Consider the following 15,577-nt stretch of genomic DNA (forward strand, 5'->3'; position numbering starts at 1 on the left):
GCAACCCCGTATGGAAGAAGACTAAAGGAATGTTTCCGTGAAATATTCCACGGAGATAAATGTCGGTCGAAGAGTGAATTAGATTAGTAGTTCGGGGATCATATGACAGCCGACAAAACAATTGACAAGCCTAGACCCGTGTTGGGATGGTGCGTTGTCAGAGGACATCTATTCATTGCCTAAACCCGAATTTGTAGGAATATAGGGACTATTATTTGTACTTAGATCTACAGGACTCCGCGTATTGATGGAGGTTTGCATTTCGGAGTGGGCCAAGCGCAGGAGCTGGACCTGCCATCACATGGTAAGAAAAGAAAAACAAACCAATTCCAAGATTTCTTGGCTGGGATGCGCCGTCGACTCTACAAACGCCAATGGCTAACACTGATGTGTGTGGTGCATCTCTCCAGTGGAGCCTGCAGATCTGTGTCCATTCGAGACCTCGGGAGCGCATCCACCTTGCAGCTCTCCCGAGAAGGCTTGATTGCGGAAGTCTCGGATTCGGATTTTAGAGGGTCCCTTGAGTATCATTTCTCGGCTCGGAATTCACTACTGATTTTGGGTTAGAGGCCATAAAAATGAACAGGGATTCCTTACCTAACAAATCCATCGAACTAGCTTCTCTACTGGAAAGTTTCTCCTTCCTTCACCATGTCAACACAACATCTAGAAAAAGCCGAGCCTGCACAGGCTACGGAGCCTACAGTCACGGAAAGGCCCCCGTCTAAGCAGTCGTTCATGTCAAAAGTTCGACTGCGCGAACCTGGCCCGACAGCCCTTTCACTCGCCCAGTCAGTCATTCTAAGTCCGCCGATGATACTGTTGTCGACTTTGACGTGCCTGATGATCCATATCGCCCGATCAACTGGAGTTTTAGGAAGAAGGCCCTCACCACCATTCTTTATGGCTTGAATAGCATGGGTAAGGTATTTGGAAATGCATTGTCTTTTTCTTTTGTTTAGTTACTGACTATCCTTGGACCTTAGGTGCCACTTGGGCAAGTTCAATGTAAGATACTCCTGTTGAAAGAGTTAAACCAGTGTTTCCCATGCTAATATTTTGCTAGACACTCGCCTGCCACCCCAAGCATCGAGAAAGAATTCCATCTGGGCTCCCGGGACTCTCTCGCCGCAAGGCGGGTGGGCCCCCGGGATGAAGATTCATTGAGCAAAAGACTCGAAGAATTTACACCTCGATTCACCTCTGTAAACAATTTGTTCATTGGCAATTCCGCTGTTCTGTCAAGTCCAGAGTTGCCTCTCAGCTGTGACGGCCAATAACTACCGAGATAAATGGATAGCCACGAAGACTTCCAAAGTATTTAGTTCAAATTATAGGTACTCGTGACCCATTATTCCCAATTGCAATACTCCGAAAGTGAGTGCGAAAAGCCCACATTGAAGAACGAGATCTAGATTTATCCAAGCCAATGAGTAGCGTCATTCGTGATTTGCTGCAACCTCTCACGCAAGAAAGTAGCCATTGCCGGCATGATGTCCGTTGGCAGCTCCGATCCATTTCCTAGACCATCCCAATTTAAAGCCCCACCCCCTTCATCATAGCGCTCGGTAAGCTGTAAAATGAGCCTGGCCAGCTCCGAAAGCTCCGTAAAAACCCGCATAGCCGTAGCCTCATGCGCAGGGGACCTAAGAGACGCGACACCGGGACTATCCCATGGCGTTGGCTGACTGAGTAGCCCAGCTGGAGGCTGATCTTCCGCAAAGTTTGAAATTGTCATGGCATGCATGTCGATGATGGACATGCAAATTGCGGAAACGAGCATCCCCACCTCCGCTCGCTCGGAGCAAGGGCAGATCAAAATCGTAGAGAGACGATGGAAGGTTGCTGAGATAGTTTGTGCGGTTGTGTTGAGAAGACTTGCGTCTACGGGTGGTCCTCGTCTGAATTGCTCTGCTGACGCTTCTAATTCGGAGAATATGTCCAGAACGACTAGCACGCAATCCGGATCGGAGGCTTCGTGGCTTTTTGCGGTATTGAGGTCTGGCTGTTCCGTTTCATTGGTGGACGGAATGGAATTTGAGGTTGAGATATTGGGTGTCACGTTGATGGGTGTAGAGCCATTGAAGCGGGAATATAGTCTAGCACTTTCGTCTACAAACTGGGTCGTTGTTATGTCTCTCGCAGAGAGTCGGTTTGATTCTTCGCTATTGCTTCCCGATGAAATCTCTTTTTTTGACCGGTAGGGCCGGCCAGCCCGTCTTGCTGGGCTGTAAAAGCATGTGTATCCGAGCTTATCGCAACGGGCACAGAAGGGTTTCTCTTTCGTACAACGTACTTTTGAGGCAGAGCATTTGTCGCAGGAATCTTTGAGTTTTTGGGGTTGTAACGAAGAGGTGGTATTCGGAAGAGTGGGTTTGGACGATCGTGAAGTTTGGATGCGATTGCTGCTCATGGCGTCGGCCCCTTGTCATGAAAAGATCACTCGGAAACAGAGGCCCTGCTGATATAAAGAATTCTCTTGTTAGCATTTTTTGGGCGTCTTTGACTAGCTTTTGTGTTCAACTTCCCTTACCTAGATAGCTTGGTCTTGGTCCCGCTTGCAACCCACTTCCGCCCCTCCTTGCCAAGATATAAGTATGCAAGCGAAGCTTTGGAGCAATTGACTTTGAGCATTATCCAAACAATGTTCCCGATACGACCTCGTCTTTGGAATTGTGGGATGCGTTCCAAGGTTAGAGACTGAGAGAGAAACTGATGTAGTGATGTAACCTCGTGTTCCTCGCCAAAACTTCGGCCGACGCTAGATTAAGCTAGAATAAACACTAGCCCAATCGGGTTAGGCCCCACTCGTCGGGCCGAGCATCGAAGCCAAGGTTGAGGCGCAGGGGAAAAGTACCATCGTGCGACGATGGAAGCCTCAACCCCTGATAATCCAAGCCTCCTCGAGAACTCGATGCCTCTTGAAAATGACGACTGGCAATCCATATTCGCCCAATGTACAGCCCATGACGATCTACTTCATCCATCTGTGGAGTCCGGTGATGGTCTATTCGCAGATGCATCCATAGACGACCTAGATCTCGATCTGAATGTCGATCTGAATGTCGATCTTGACCCCGCTATATACGTTGATACCTTTGCAGCGGCTCACTCCATTTCTTTTGGCGCTGTTCCCGACCTCTGCTCTGTTCCTATAGCTCGTGTGGACTCCGAACGATTTGACAATCATGATGGATCAACGCTGGATTGCACGCTTCCCGATCTCTCCACCCCACTATTCGCTGTCCCAGATTCAATCCTCACTCCATTCCAAACACCACCACCCCCAACTACAGCAGCTTCTTGTCTCGCACAACATCGCACCCCTTGCATAATAACTGCGACACAATCCCTTCGCTCACTCCACATCCCCCAGACCAGTTGCGTCTCCCGCCGAAGCGGCAGCAGCCATGATAGCAGTGGACTCGAGCCGCCACGCATGTCCGGCTCTGTTCTTAAAGCAAATAAAGATGCAGGCATGTCAGTCTGCCGCATGCTACAGTGCGCCTGTGCCCTCCGCCCACAGAACCAGCTGATCCTAGCAATTATTTGTTCCCGACTAGTTGCGTGGTACCGCGCGATGATCCGCGCATGCTTTGTGGATGGACCCAGCAGTTCCTCCGGGTACAGCGTGAACAGTGGACCCAACGAGGCAGGTTCCTCGTTGGAGAAGGTGGTTCATCAACCCGTCACGATCGGAGATCACTCGGTCGATGACCAGGCTCTGGGATTGACTATTCAGGCGCAAGTCACGCTAGGCGAATTACGACATATGCAGCGACTGGTCGAGACTCTATCGGCCCGCATGCGGGAGACCGCCAACTCATACCCGAAAGGGATGCATGGCTTTGGAGCCCCATCAGGCGGGCTCCCGGACATCGCGCATGACCAGCTGGTGGCGCACCTGATGGAGGAAGTCCATGCAGCGAAAGCTGATTTAATGACTGCTTGGGCGTTACCATGATCTAGATCCTCCCCGGCGATGTGATAAAAAGAAAGTACATATATTGGACTAGAGTCATATACGACTTGAACGATCTGCATTCGTAAGAGTACAGCAAGAGGAAGAAGACTTGAGAGTGTACTCTCGCATGAAGGACTTGGTGGGACTGCTGGTTTACAATGGAGAGAACATTCTATCTAGATCCGATATGCTCCTCCTAACCCTATTTCATCCGATATTTTGATACTGTCACGTGCTGACCCCCACGTGTTGCCCTGGACAACCCGTCCACAGGTCAACACGGGTCTCGTAGTAATCGACTGTTCCAGACACGCGATCTTCGATCTCTATTGATTTGATACTCCACTGCACAGTTGCCCGAGCTTGTTCACAACATCAAGTCTCGCCCCGCGTCTTCCCCGCGTTGGAGTCGATCCCTTGATTGACTTCACCGCTTCTCTGCACAACATTCCCGACACATTTTCTCACTGTCAGAATAATTGACCCAACTCTCGTCTCAGTATGAAACCTCACTTTTTGTTAGGGAGTCTCGACATCATGTCAGGTCTTCTCGGCGAAGGTCTGCCTCCCCGCTCGTCGAGACACGAGTCTTCAAAACAATGTGACGCAATATACATTCCGTCTGATGACCCTATCACCTCCACCGTCTTCATGGGTCTTTACAGTTTACCCAAGCGGCAAACCAGAGATTCCATTCCACATATCTCAGGTAAAACCGAGACCGGCAGCTTCAAGTCACGGCTTGCTAGACGCCAGCCACAAAAGCCGTTGGCAGGATCTACTCGAAGAGCTCCGCTCCAGCAAAACTTGAAAGTTCTCCAGGCAGGGGCGACAACTGTTGATGTCCATGGAAAAGGCGGCGGCAAAGAAAACATCCCTCCTGGGTTTTCCGTCATCACCAACAACAAAAGCAAATCAGAAATGCATTCACCAGTGTCCAAAATGGCCAGTCCAGCCGTACAAAACCCTACTCTCAGAATACGGATAACAACAAAACCCAAAGAAGCGCAAGTAGAGCCACTGAAGCGAGTGGCCCTGGGTGAGACTCTAGGCAATGACGTCAGGGTCAGAGTTCCCAAAAAGATAGAACATTCACCACCTGCTGAGAATCCTTCGGCCTCTGCCTTGAAGCATGGTCTCTCCGCCATCATCATTCAACGGGCATGGCGCTCATTTACAGAACGACGAAATAAACGTGTGTGTGCTGTCGCCGTGGCCAGGACGGAGTTGGCGTATGAGGTGATTACTCGATGGTGGCGCGGTGTCAAAGCCTGCAAGCTGCGAGAGCAGACAGAGCGGGTGAAGCTGATGGAGCGGACTGAACAAACGCCCCGACGCAAATCTGCTGGTCAGCGACCCTCTGCTCGGCAGAGCCACCACAGTTCTGGCCGCCGAGGCATTCGGCGCCTCTAATGCGGCCTTTCTTTTCCTTTCCTTTTTTCTTTCCATTTTTCTTTCTTTCTGACTTTTGTTTCTCATTATTCTTATTTCCTTTTCTTGTTTATGAAATGATACCCCTACCGCGTTTTGATTGGCGGGGCGTTTTGTCCCCGATTTTGTTTTTGGTCATCGAAGTGCTTTTGCCGTGTTTCTTTCAGCTCAGCTCGGTTTATAGAGACTGTTCTACGTGTTGCGTTGGTGAATGCTTGCGAAGTTCACCCAAAATTGACTATTCCGGAGCGAGAGATTCTGAAAAATAAATTCAACAACTCAGTCAGTGACATCTAGGTCTTGATTATCACATACGATCTAAGATCTCTCGGCCTCGATCTACATGAGGCGTGTAACTGCACCATCTTGACTGCGCCTGGGATTAGCTGAAGCCAGGAAGCACAGGCTACTGGTAGATGTCTTAGGGTAGCTTCCGTGGAGAGGACATCAGGAGAAGCAAGACACTGAACTCATTTCACAGATCTGTACAAAAATAGCTGCCCGCTCATGCCACTTTATTAGGTCTTTATGGTTGTCTTTTTGAGAGACTTTTTAGATGTCTTCTCAGATATTCCTTTTAGATGTCCATGTAAACATACACATGTATGTATGTAACCTTGATAATTAACCCGGGATGTTTGATTTTGGCTGGTTAGGGAAGGAACCTCTCACGTTCTTGCAATAGCCCTTTCCCAGAAGCAGCTGACTCGGAAGAGTAACTTGTCCTCATCAACACCCCATCTTTCTATTCTGTCTGTTCAAAGTTCGATGGCCATTCTGGCATAATGGCAGACGCTCAACCGCCACAGCCCCGTTCCCGTTCCCGTAAGACCATGCCTTGATATCCTTTGAAGGGATTTTATTGACTTGGAGCGTCACTGGTACAGACCAAGAAGCGCAAATCCCGCTGTGGCACAAAGGGCAACGTCCAACAAGAAGGGTATGTCCTGTTGTTTTGCTGAACTGGAGCACCCGGGCCATGAGACAATAATTTCCTCCCTTGCTGTTGCCGTGACCAGTCTTTGAGACAGACAACTGACGCTTATGATTAGCCAGGTCGGCCAAGAAGAACTTTGATGGGTACGCATGATATCCTAAGCGATTCTCTAGTGTGAGCGAGCAAAGTGCTGACACACATCGTCTACTTAGCGGCTGCCAAAGAAAAGGCCTCCTGAAAGAGGCAGAGGCTTCGGCCTATAGCGGAGAAGGTGAGTTATTTCTTATACCGAATATCGAGTCGATTTCATTCCCACAGGAACAGATGTTAATCAATATAAATTAGGCTCGGCCCCTCGCACTCCCCCAGCCGCTGAAGCTGGTAAGCCTTTACCTCTCTTTATCCCTCTGCCCTACTTTTATACCCCTCCATACTGGTGCCGCGTCTGTGTGCTGGTGCTGCGTGTGTGCTGGTGTTGCATGTGTCGCGGTGCTGCGTTTCTGCTGCTGCGTGCCTATTGCCTATTTTACTAGGCAAATATGCTAATCGTTAGTTAGGCCAAAATGACGATAACGCCGCGGGCGCCGCCCCCGAGGGGGAGAAGAAGGCCACCTAATAGGTCTCGTTAGAAGACCTGCGGGTCCCGGCGTGATGATTTGTATCCTTTTAGCCTCACCCTACCGACTCCATTGATTCGGTTTATTCACAACGCCTTCGCCGACCTTTTCATTTCCGAGAATCGAAGCCTTTCAATTCGTCCCTGTCGCACTGATGATAATTATCCACATCGCCGCCAACGCCATCACCCGCCAACGTCACTTGCAATTCCACGAGCCTAAGAACAGACACTCCACCGAGCAGTGCTCACCCAACCTGTCAAACAAGAGCAAGGAACATAACAAGGATAGAACTCTTCACTAGCTCGAGGTCGACGTTGTCCACTTTTACTACTCCGACGAGGAGGATAGTATGATTTACCTCAGCCAAACCCACGCCTGGTCATCACAACCGGCACACATACAAGGAGGCGGTCAGGCATCATGGGGATTCGCAATGTTTGAGGTCTCATGCGATCATGCTATGCTAGGGAGATTTGTATTTTGCATAGCTCTCCCATAACCCAGATTTCTTTATTCATAGTATGAATCTCGACATCAGTATATTCATGCACTATGATACCACTGTAGCAACCCAAGAGAACAATGAAAAGATATTGCTTGCTCTTTGCTATCCAAACGATCGAATTGAAGACCACAAGCTGTAGCAAAAAAAAGATATACACACCGATGACCCATCAAATGTCGATATAGGGCTAACAAAATACAGAGATATCGAAATGCATGATACTCAAAGTCAATACCAATTTACAGCTGTCGAACTACGAGGGCATAGATTTACCACATATCTACCGTTCTGGCTCTACAGCACAGAATTGTTTCAAACGGCCCCAAAGGGCAGGCGGAAGTAGTTTTCATTCTTAAAGGGCCGCAACCCAACAATATGGTCAAACCAAACGTTCGGGACCCAGTCAAGCGCCCGGATGGTTTATGGCAAGAGACAGGCGAGATGATTGCGTAGATCATGCACGACGACAAATACAGCCGAAAGTGCCACCCGAGTCGGTAAGTTTAATCAGACGGCACTATTAGGAACCATATTCTGACCGGCCTTAATAGACGTCTCCTTGTCTCACAGGATAATCGCGAGATTTTCCTACCATTGCCGACTACGATCATCAGTATCTCACGTACCGAAAAGACGGGGACACATCGAACCCCGGGTTCTAATGGGCCATTGCTGAAAATGCAAACATACCGCCCGAACATCGCTCATCCAACTCACATGGAAAACCTGGCTAGGTTTATCCTTTGTGTTGCTTTCGAGGTGACATACGAATAGCCTTTGTCGCTAATTCTCAACAGAACTAGTGCCATCCGCTGCTCTTCAAAGCAAAAAGGTACATGCCCTTGTGGCAGCCCCATGATTAAGACTTAGCACCTGTAATGGGTGAACGTCGAAAAGCTTGAGAACCTGAAATGGGTGAACGCCAAAAAGACCTGAGCACCCGTAATAGGTGACAGTTGATTCTTTCCCTGAGCATTGTCTGTCATTGAAAGACTTAAGCGTGCTCCCCAACAGCAACGAGCTTGGGCCTCTTCGTGGCGCTATTGACTGGTAGCCCATATACGGGGTGCAGCCAACACAAGCTCAAATCCCGGATAGTAAGGATGGAAGCCTGTGGTTGCGCTGACGAAGAACAGATGTTCAGAGCTCTGGCTCGATATAACAACTTGTTGGATTTGGTGCCTTAGGCCACAATTAGGTACCTCGGGTAGCAACCCTCAGTGTTCGGGAGCCTTTCCCAATACAAAACTCTCTCTCTCCGCTTCTGGTCCTACATACTGTAGCCCCAACACAGCTGATGTGAAAGGAATTTATTTCACTGTCAATCCTGCATCTCCTTCAAGCGTCAAGTTAGTTATTGGCGATATTCTGAAGTAGGGTTAAGCTTCATTTGCGTGCTTACACTTTCATGGATCCAAGGCATAGGGAGAGATAGAAGTCCTTTTTTAACAAACGAAGACTGTTTCGATACGAGATCTCTTCTCTTCACGACATTCTCTTCTTTTAATTATACAAGGCCAACAAGAGTATTCAAACGTATCATCTTAGAAGAGAACAAATTATTAGTAAGGCCTATGGTGTCAATGCTAGCGACGTACTATAATGCCTATGTGAAAACACCACGAGTGTTCGATTTCCGGCCTCGTCATATCATGGTCATTCCATCGTCACTGGCGTTTACACGATATCGGATTGTTATTGTTAGAAACCAATCTATATTTTAGGTATACAGCCACCGTGCCACCGAGCCACCCAATGATGTCATAGGGCGCACGCTCCAATATAACAATGCCCTTCTGCCACCTGTTTCATTTCAATACCTGTTTACCACAATCTATAATTCCCTACATCTCATACTCTTACGTTCATTCTGAAACTCGAGAAATTTTATTCGAACCCACTCAAATCTACCAAATTCAATCAAACCATCATGCCAATTGAATCCAATCAAGACAAAGGCGTCACCGGGGCCGCCAAATTCGTCACCTCCACACTTGGAAACACAGTCGGCGGTGTCACACGCACAGTGGGTGGAGTGGCAGGAACTGCCGGTCGAGGTATCGGCGATACCATCACAAGCGCGACGGGGAGTGCTGGCGAGCCGATTGGGAATGCGCTCGGTAGTGCGAGCTCAGGTCTTGAGAACGGGGCGAAACGGGTCGCCCAGGGAACGGAAGATGCTGGGAAATGGAAATGAGATCTTTTGTCTCTTCTTCCTTTCTCCAGAGTCATCATAATCAGCTAGATTATAGCGCTCGGGCTCTTTGCGAGGCCGAGGATTCAATACTGCCTGTAGCAGGTCCGAGTCCCTGCAGCTCTTTCTGCACCTTCTGACTAGATTTCTCCACGGCTTTTTCTTAGTGTATTTTTTTCTGTTCTTTCAAGTATTCCACTAGCGCAGAATTATCGCTGGCCTTGGTCCACTGCATCTGATTCCGTAATCGCGGCCTTTTTCAGACCTATGTAGACGATCGACTTCAACCTGAAGCCTTTGCATGAGTTTGATAATCAGTGACTGATAAGTCGCTTCTCGGGCATTCACGGCCAACATCAATGTAGCTTTGTGCCTGCTTATCGTTCCGGTATCGATGGAAGGTATCCTCGGTGTACACACGAAGAACCGTTAGATCAAAGCGTGACGTGATCTATAAAATGGAGTTAGTGTCTTACTTTTCCCTAATGGTTTCCAATGAATCTACCCAGAGGCATCTACCGGCTTCCTGACTCCAGTTAATTAGGCGCAAGTCAGGAATACACAGTTACAGGCCTCGTGTAGATTCAGAGCGAGCGATCCTAGATCATATGCTGTGATCAGGACCTGGAGGTCGCTCGCTGGGGTAAGGTGTAAATAAGATTCAAGTGAAGTAAAAGCGAGTGTAAAATGAGAACTTCAAATTTTATAGTTATATATAAAACAATGCTGATGTGGAGGCACACTACCAGGAGCAGGAGAGGAAGAAGAATATGTTGTTCATCTACCTACTGCCATGAAGCTATTTATGCTTCATAAGACAAAGGGAGGTCACAAAGCCTTGCTGCCTTGCTGCCTGGATGCCACTGCGTCAAAATTATCAATTTTAATGTTATTATTTAAAGATATGTGTTGAATTTCTCTCTCAAAATCTCTCACTCCGGAATAGTCAATTTTGAGTGAACAGCCCGAGCATTCACCAACGCAGCATGTAGAACAGTCTCCATGAACCAAGCCTTTAAGGGAACAGCGTCAATAATCAATATATTTTGGTGGTGCTTGAAGCCTGTAGGGTTCAGTGATTCCAATACCTTCTGTTGTAGAATCTGCTGGAAAATTGCCCGAAGGTCTAGCGAGCCATATAAAAGCTGACCCACTAGTTCTCGAGCTATTTGTAGTTTCCGGGAGGTCATGTCTTGAGCCTGTCTCAGGATCCATTCAGGCTGGGTACCCAGAGAACGCCGCTTGGTCGAATTGGACTTCTTGGCCTAGCCGCGGCTTTAAAGCAGGCAAGGATAATTGACATATTCAAAATGGCGAGTCGACGGAGATTCTCGGATCCGATCGTCTAGGAATCGCGATATAATGGAGATCCGTATGGAGAAACTGTGTATGCTGATTCCTATCAAAAGGAATGGACCGAGGAGAAGAAGGAGGGGGGAGAGAGAGAAAGATATAACTACTGCTCTCTAGGAAACAGATGCTGTCACCTGTGGCTTCCTAAGAGATCGCGAAGTGTTGGCTATGATTCTCTGGGTTTTATTTTGTGTATATGTATGCAGCTAGTGCGCTTCCGAATATCATCATCCACAGCCCAATATATATCATGGATATAGAAAGGTAGTTTCGCAGGTTTTGAGCTGTTTTCGCCGCCTATATTCAAGCTACAACACCAATACGGTGGGAAATGTCTACAAAGAAAGACACCTGAAAGACACCTGAAAAGACGCCTTAAAAGAATCCTGAAAATACATCGAAAAAGACTTTCAAAAAGGCTTTCAAAAAGATGTCACAAGGCCGCATATTCCAACTATTCTTGTTGGTGCTATTTCAGGAACTATATTAAGCTATCGTCTTCCGCTCCTTGCATTTTCTTGAAAATGCTCTCCCATACTTCTGCGGACGGTACCAAGCTATCATGGTCAGTGCCAGACACTACTGTTGAATTAAATTCAACTACACCCCTCGAGTCCCCATCATCCACTTGATGCCAGCATCTCTCAACATAAGCTTGACCCTTCTTGCCAATCATGCTATCAGACTCACCAAAGAACGCCTGAACTTTCAACGGCGCTCCATCTCGCCCTCTTTCACGCTCTACCAACTCACGCACAAAAACCTCATAGTCGTCACATTTGCCCCACGTGTTAGGCTCCTTCCGTAGACACTGCAGCGCCTCGCTATTAGAGCCAACCGTGTTCTCCTTGAACATGGACTGCATCATCAAAGCGTCTATCTCTTTCTGCTGCTCTAGGCTTAGTCCGTAGTTTTGCGCGATGTAGAGACGATTCTTTGCCTGGTCATCACCGCTCTTTGAGGGAAAGGAGGCAGTGAGATTGGCAATCATCTGTCCACTCGTCGCTGTTGCAGAACCATCATTGGCGAGAAAGAGACGCGGGATATGATGCCAGAGCTTGAATGCTGGGGTAGGGATATATTGGGCCATTTTCATGGATGTCATGCCTGATTTGGCGGGGTCGACAAATGGCGCTATCGTGCGGTTAGATCCCGAGCCTTTTTGTTGAAATATACCCATCCAATATGAACAATGTATACAAAAAGAACAGATTGATCTGCAGAAAATGCAACATACCTAGAATCGTGGCCATCGGTTTCTCAGGATACAGAATATCCCGACAGTGATATAGGGTGTTAAACAGATAGAAAGTGCCAGCACTATGCGACGCCAATGAAACATGCTGTATGCCTAAATGGGCCAAAAGCCGTGGGACGGTCTCAATCCAGGTGGACACTCGCTGCGTGAGCGGCACGTCGGTTGAATTCCCCATTCCGGGACTGCATGCGATATGGCCTTAGTTCATGTTAAATAAGAGGGCTGGGGTACACCTACCGATCAACAACCAAAACGCGCACGCCCCATTTCTCGGCAATCGTGTGTAGACAGATTCCAATGTACCGGGATGAAAACATGCCCGGCATAAATAGAAGTGTCGGAGTAGTTCCGTTCTCATCGGGCTTGCGGCCATAGTCGCCGTAAGTCACATTGAGAGGACCATGGGTAGGAGTTGGCTCGATGGTCAAGGATCGATGGAAGCGGGAGTTGGAAACATAAGAGGCGGCGAACGAGCCGGGGGACGCTGGGTCATATTCCATTTCTAAATAGTCGAAATAGAAAAATGGTTAGAGATAGAAAAGGTGAAGAGTTTTCACCTCGTATTGAGAGAGAGAATAGGCATCTGTCAACGGATAAGCCCAGATGTGGCGGCCTAAGGCTGATAATTATCTTTTAGTTAACCACCATTTTCTCTGTTTAATCTGTCTATATTACCCGATGGGTTTATGCTGGCCCATTTTGTCAGTATATTAATATATTACATCGTGCGATGGAATATCAATGGAATATCCAAAGGAGACTGGGGGTCGACAATGACCAAAGCGGGGAAGGTTCCGGGGCCACTTTCACCCCTCAGCGTGATGGAACATGTGCACGAAGCATGAAAAACATTTGATTCATTCTATTTGCCTCATATCCTCGGAATCTTCGGCCCTAAGTTCCGTAAGCGTGTCCTAATATGACCACTGTTTCTTTTGTTCGCACATACTGGCAAATGAAGGGCGAGGTGTACTACTGGCCGGGATACACGCAGCGACAGCCGCAACAGCAAGACAAACTAGGTAGAGTCATTGCTCCTGGAGTAGTAAGGGACCAGGTTGCTCCATATGTCAATATCTATTTAGCCAGGTTTCAATACCCCCAATGACCCGGTGAGCAAGTTGCTGTTGATGTTCGTAGGGCTCTATTGCTAGATCAAGAGGAGCAGCTCAAGCCTCGCTCTACATTGGCGATTTCAACTTAACTCGACCCTATCCTATATGGAATGGGCTTAACTATTAGGGCAAGTCTGGCTTCAGTTGTGACTGCTAAGGATCTAGTTGTTCTCAATGAGGGACAGTATACGATGATGATTAGTACCACCCAGAAATAGCGGATTGTCAAGCAAATGGCGTATATTCATTGCGTGCAATTTGTGAGTCAGATCAATAAGGTCATCCAGTTGCTAAGAGAATTCACTGGGAAGTTCGATAGAGGAGAGTGTTGAATATTGCTGCGTGTACGGAGTACCATGATGCAAATTGATATTGCAAATAGACATTCCACTCAGACACGAAATCTAGTTGTCCCGAGGTTGAGAGAGAGATGTACGACTCATGTAGTATCAAATCCGGGGGCAGGGCAGGTCAGTGAGACATGAATAGCAACCATTATAGTACTAGAGGGATTTGTTTTGGGTATAAACTCGTTTTACATGCAATAACATGAAAGGAAAATACATGAAAGAGTTCGATGATCCATACCAGCACGCATAGGTTGTATTTCGACTGTAACTTCGGTTGCCAGTTTAGAAAGTGAGACATACACTTGTGCTTCCCTACCTTCTGAGATATCGAATCAGAAGAAAGCAGTCTGAATATCATAATCCGATACTGAAGATCTAAAGCGTCACCATCATGCCCTATGATTACATCGACGAGATATCTCATATAGAACAATCCCTGCTAGTGCAGATATCGCATCATACAGCTGCCGCCTCAACATAGATCTCCCACGAAGGTCACCAACAATAAATGAAACCCCACATTATCTTGCCAATGAACACTTGGAGTCTTCATCGCACGGCCATCTGTAATCAATATGTTGTATACCAGCAGCCCTGCGTTGTACATCGTATAGGGCAAGCACTGACGTACAGTATAGATCGACGTAGAACCATCTCGAAAAGCACCGCACCGCTAGTACAGGTCACGATCAAAGCACAAGCTACCATAGCAACCAGCCACGCGTTCGATCACCGTGCGATGCCCATCCATCCGTGATGTCACCAGTGCGGAGGGGTCAAATGAGCATCTGAAAAGTATATTGTACGTTAGAAGTAAGTTAGAGGCTCAAGCACACATTTTTGAACCCATGGTAGAACCGAGCGCATCGCTGATATGATATAAACTTCATCTTCAGACCGATTAATCCCGCGCTCGTATTGTCGCAGCCGCTGGAATCGCCTTTCAAAGGCCCCAGCTCAAAACGAGCATAATATTGGCCAGGGATTGGCTGGCGCTCGAGCGAATGACGGCACGGTATATTGGAGGTTCTTGCGCGATTACGTAGGTCGGGCTTGGTCGCTACCTAGGTAGATACAACTCCCGCCGATAACGCCCATCCTCTCCTTATCTAGGTGATCATCGATGGATATTTCCGTGGTTGGAGGCTTTGTGGTTGGGGTTATTGCGATGGACATGAAACTGCTGGAACTGGCACTGTTTCGTTTGCCGCACGTCCATGATACGATGTACCCCCTGTGTATGCGGAATACAATATATTGGAATATGTAGGTTTGGTTCTGGTTCTGGTTTTGAATTCAATGTTCTGCTTCGCATGGGCGATACCGGAACGTGTTTCAGCTCCTGTTATCTCAGCGCCCTATTGAATATATCGTATGGAGATATAGAAAATTTCAATAATCATCGCCATGTCATGCGCGAAGTGAGTCAAATTGCATCATGGTCATTTGGGCTGTAGATGCGACCGCCATGATACCGGAGACTATCAGATGGTCATGTTAGTGGCTAGACGGTATCTCCCTGCTACATACACCCAGATGCGACCGTTCCGAATTCTTCTTTCCGTTCTGTGGTCTGCGGACTCACTCAAGGATTAATTCTCCGGTGCCCGATGCCGTGCTTTGGAACGCGCACGGGATTCCCATGTACTCCAAATGTTGAAACGATCATTAGCAAGTCGATTTCGCACCCGATGATCAAACGCGAGGTCCAACCATGTTCTGCCGAGAGGAGGTCCATGGGCAGGTGGGTTGATTATCAAGCGTTTCTAGAAGATTTGCACCTGCCATGTTGAACAGTGGCGATACGTTGTACGTCGAAATTGAAATGTCGGAAATTTTGGGGCAAGTAT

General features: G+C 47.8%; 8 protein-coding genes across 8 annotated transcripts; 6 read left to right on the forward strand and 2 right to left on the reverse strand.

Moving 5' to 3' along the window:
• Positions 1-651: 651 nt before the first annotated feature.
• N7471_012731 (Major facilitator superfamily domain general substrate transporter) lies at positions 652-1,280 on the forward strand (the record flags this gene model as incomplete). Its single annotated transcript, XM_057285450.1, has 4 exons — positions 652-791; positions 878-921; positions 987-1,008; positions 1,067-1,280. 4 exons carry the CDS (start codon positions 652-654, stop codon positions 1,278-1,280), a joined length of 420 nt encoding a protein of 139 aa, XP_057131716.1.
• A 137-nt stretch (positions 1,281-1,417) lies between these two features.
• On the reverse strand, positions 1,418-2,413 carry N7471_012732 (Zn(II)2Cys6 transcription factor domain-containing protein; the record flags this gene model as incomplete). Its single annotated transcript, XM_057285451.1, has 1 exon — positions 1,418-2,413. One exon carries the CDS (start codon positions 2,411-2,413, stop codon positions 1,418-1,420), a length of 996 nt encoding a protein of 331 aa, XP_057131717.1.
• Positions 2,414-2,869: 456 nt separating this feature from the next.
• Positions 2,870-3,964, forward strand: N7471_012733 (uncharacterized protein; the record flags this gene model as incomplete). Its single annotated transcript, XM_057285452.1, has 1 exon — positions 2,870-3,964. The coding sequence occupies one exon, from the start codon at positions 2,870-2,872 to the stop codon at positions 3,962-3,964; it is 1,095 nt and encodes a 364-aa protein (XP_057131718.1).
• A 537-nt stretch (positions 3,965-4,501) lies between these two features.
• On the forward strand, positions 4,502-5,377 carry sha1 (putative calmodulin-binding protein Sha1; the record flags this gene model as incomplete). The annotated part of the gene is made up of 1 exon (XM_057285453.1): positions 4,502-5,377. One exon carries the CDS (start codon positions 4,502-4,504, stop codon positions 5,375-5,377), a length of 876 nt encoding a protein of 291 aa, XP_057131719.1.
• Positions 5,378-6,180: 803 nt separating this feature from the next.
• Positions 6,181-6,948, forward strand: N7471_012735 (uncharacterized protein; the record flags this gene model as incomplete). Its single annotated transcript, XM_057285454.1, has 6 exons — positions 6,181-6,220; positions 6,269-6,335; positions 6,452-6,475; positions 6,545-6,603; positions 6,678-6,713; positions 6,890-6,948. The coding sequence occupies 6 exons, from the start codon at positions 6,181-6,183 to the stop codon at positions 6,946-6,948; spliced, it is 285 nt and encodes a 94-aa protein (XP_057131720.1).
• Positions 6,949-7,913: 965 nt separating this feature from the next.
• Positions 7,914-8,231, forward strand: N7471_012736 (uncharacterized protein; the record flags this gene model as incomplete). Its single annotated transcript, XM_057285455.1, has 2 exons — positions 7,914-7,954; positions 8,009-8,231. The coding sequence occupies 2 exons, from the start codon at positions 7,914-7,916 to the stop codon at positions 8,229-8,231; spliced, it is 264 nt and encodes an 87-aa protein (XP_057131721.1).
• A 1,156-nt stretch (positions 8,232-9,387) lies between these two features.
• N7471_012737 (uncharacterized protein) lies at positions 9,388-9,654 on the forward strand (the record flags this gene model as incomplete). Its single annotated transcript, XM_057285456.1, has 1 exon — positions 9,388-9,654. One exon carries the CDS (start codon positions 9,388-9,390, stop codon positions 9,652-9,654), a length of 267 nt encoding a protein of 88 aa, XP_057131722.1.
• Positions 9,655-11,391: 1,737 nt separating this feature from the next.
• N7471_012738 (alpha/beta fold hydrolase) lies at positions 11,392-12,889 on the reverse strand. Its single transcript, XM_057285457.1, has 3 exons — positions 12,500-12,889; positions 12,242-12,444; positions 11,392-12,138 (listed from the first exon to the last, which is right to left on the reverse strand). The coding sequence occupies exons 1-3, from the start codon at positions 12,760-12,762 to the stop codon at positions 11,486-11,488; spliced, it is 1,119 nt and encodes a 372-aa protein (XP_057131723.1). The 5' UTR covers positions 12,763-12,889; the 3' UTR covers positions 11,392-11,485.
• Positions 12,890-15,577: the final 2,688 nt, after the last annotated feature.

The sequence above is a fragment of the Penicillium samsonianum genome (genome assembly GCF_028829775.1).
Source record: "Penicillium samsonianum strain IBT 33392 chromosome Unknown utg000007l_segment0_segment0, whole genome shotgun sequence".
Classification (NCBI taxonomy): domain Eukaryota; kingdom Fungi; phylum Ascomycota; class Eurotiomycetes; order Eurotiales; family Aspergillaceae; genus Penicillium; species Penicillium samsonianum.

Coding starts and splice junctions, on each gene's coding strand:
- N7471_012738 (XM_057285457.1), bottom strand. CDS start 12,762: ATGGAATATGACCCAGCGTCCCCCGGCTCGTTCGCCGCCTCTTATGTT. Junction 12,445..12,499: donor CGCGTTTTGGTTGTTGATCG/GTAGGTGTACCC, acceptor TATCGCATGCAG/TCCCGGAATGGGGAATTCAA. Junction 12,139..12,241: donor ACCGATGGCCACGATTCTAG/GTATGTTGCATT, acceptor ACCGCACGATAG/CGCCATTTGTCGACCCCGCC.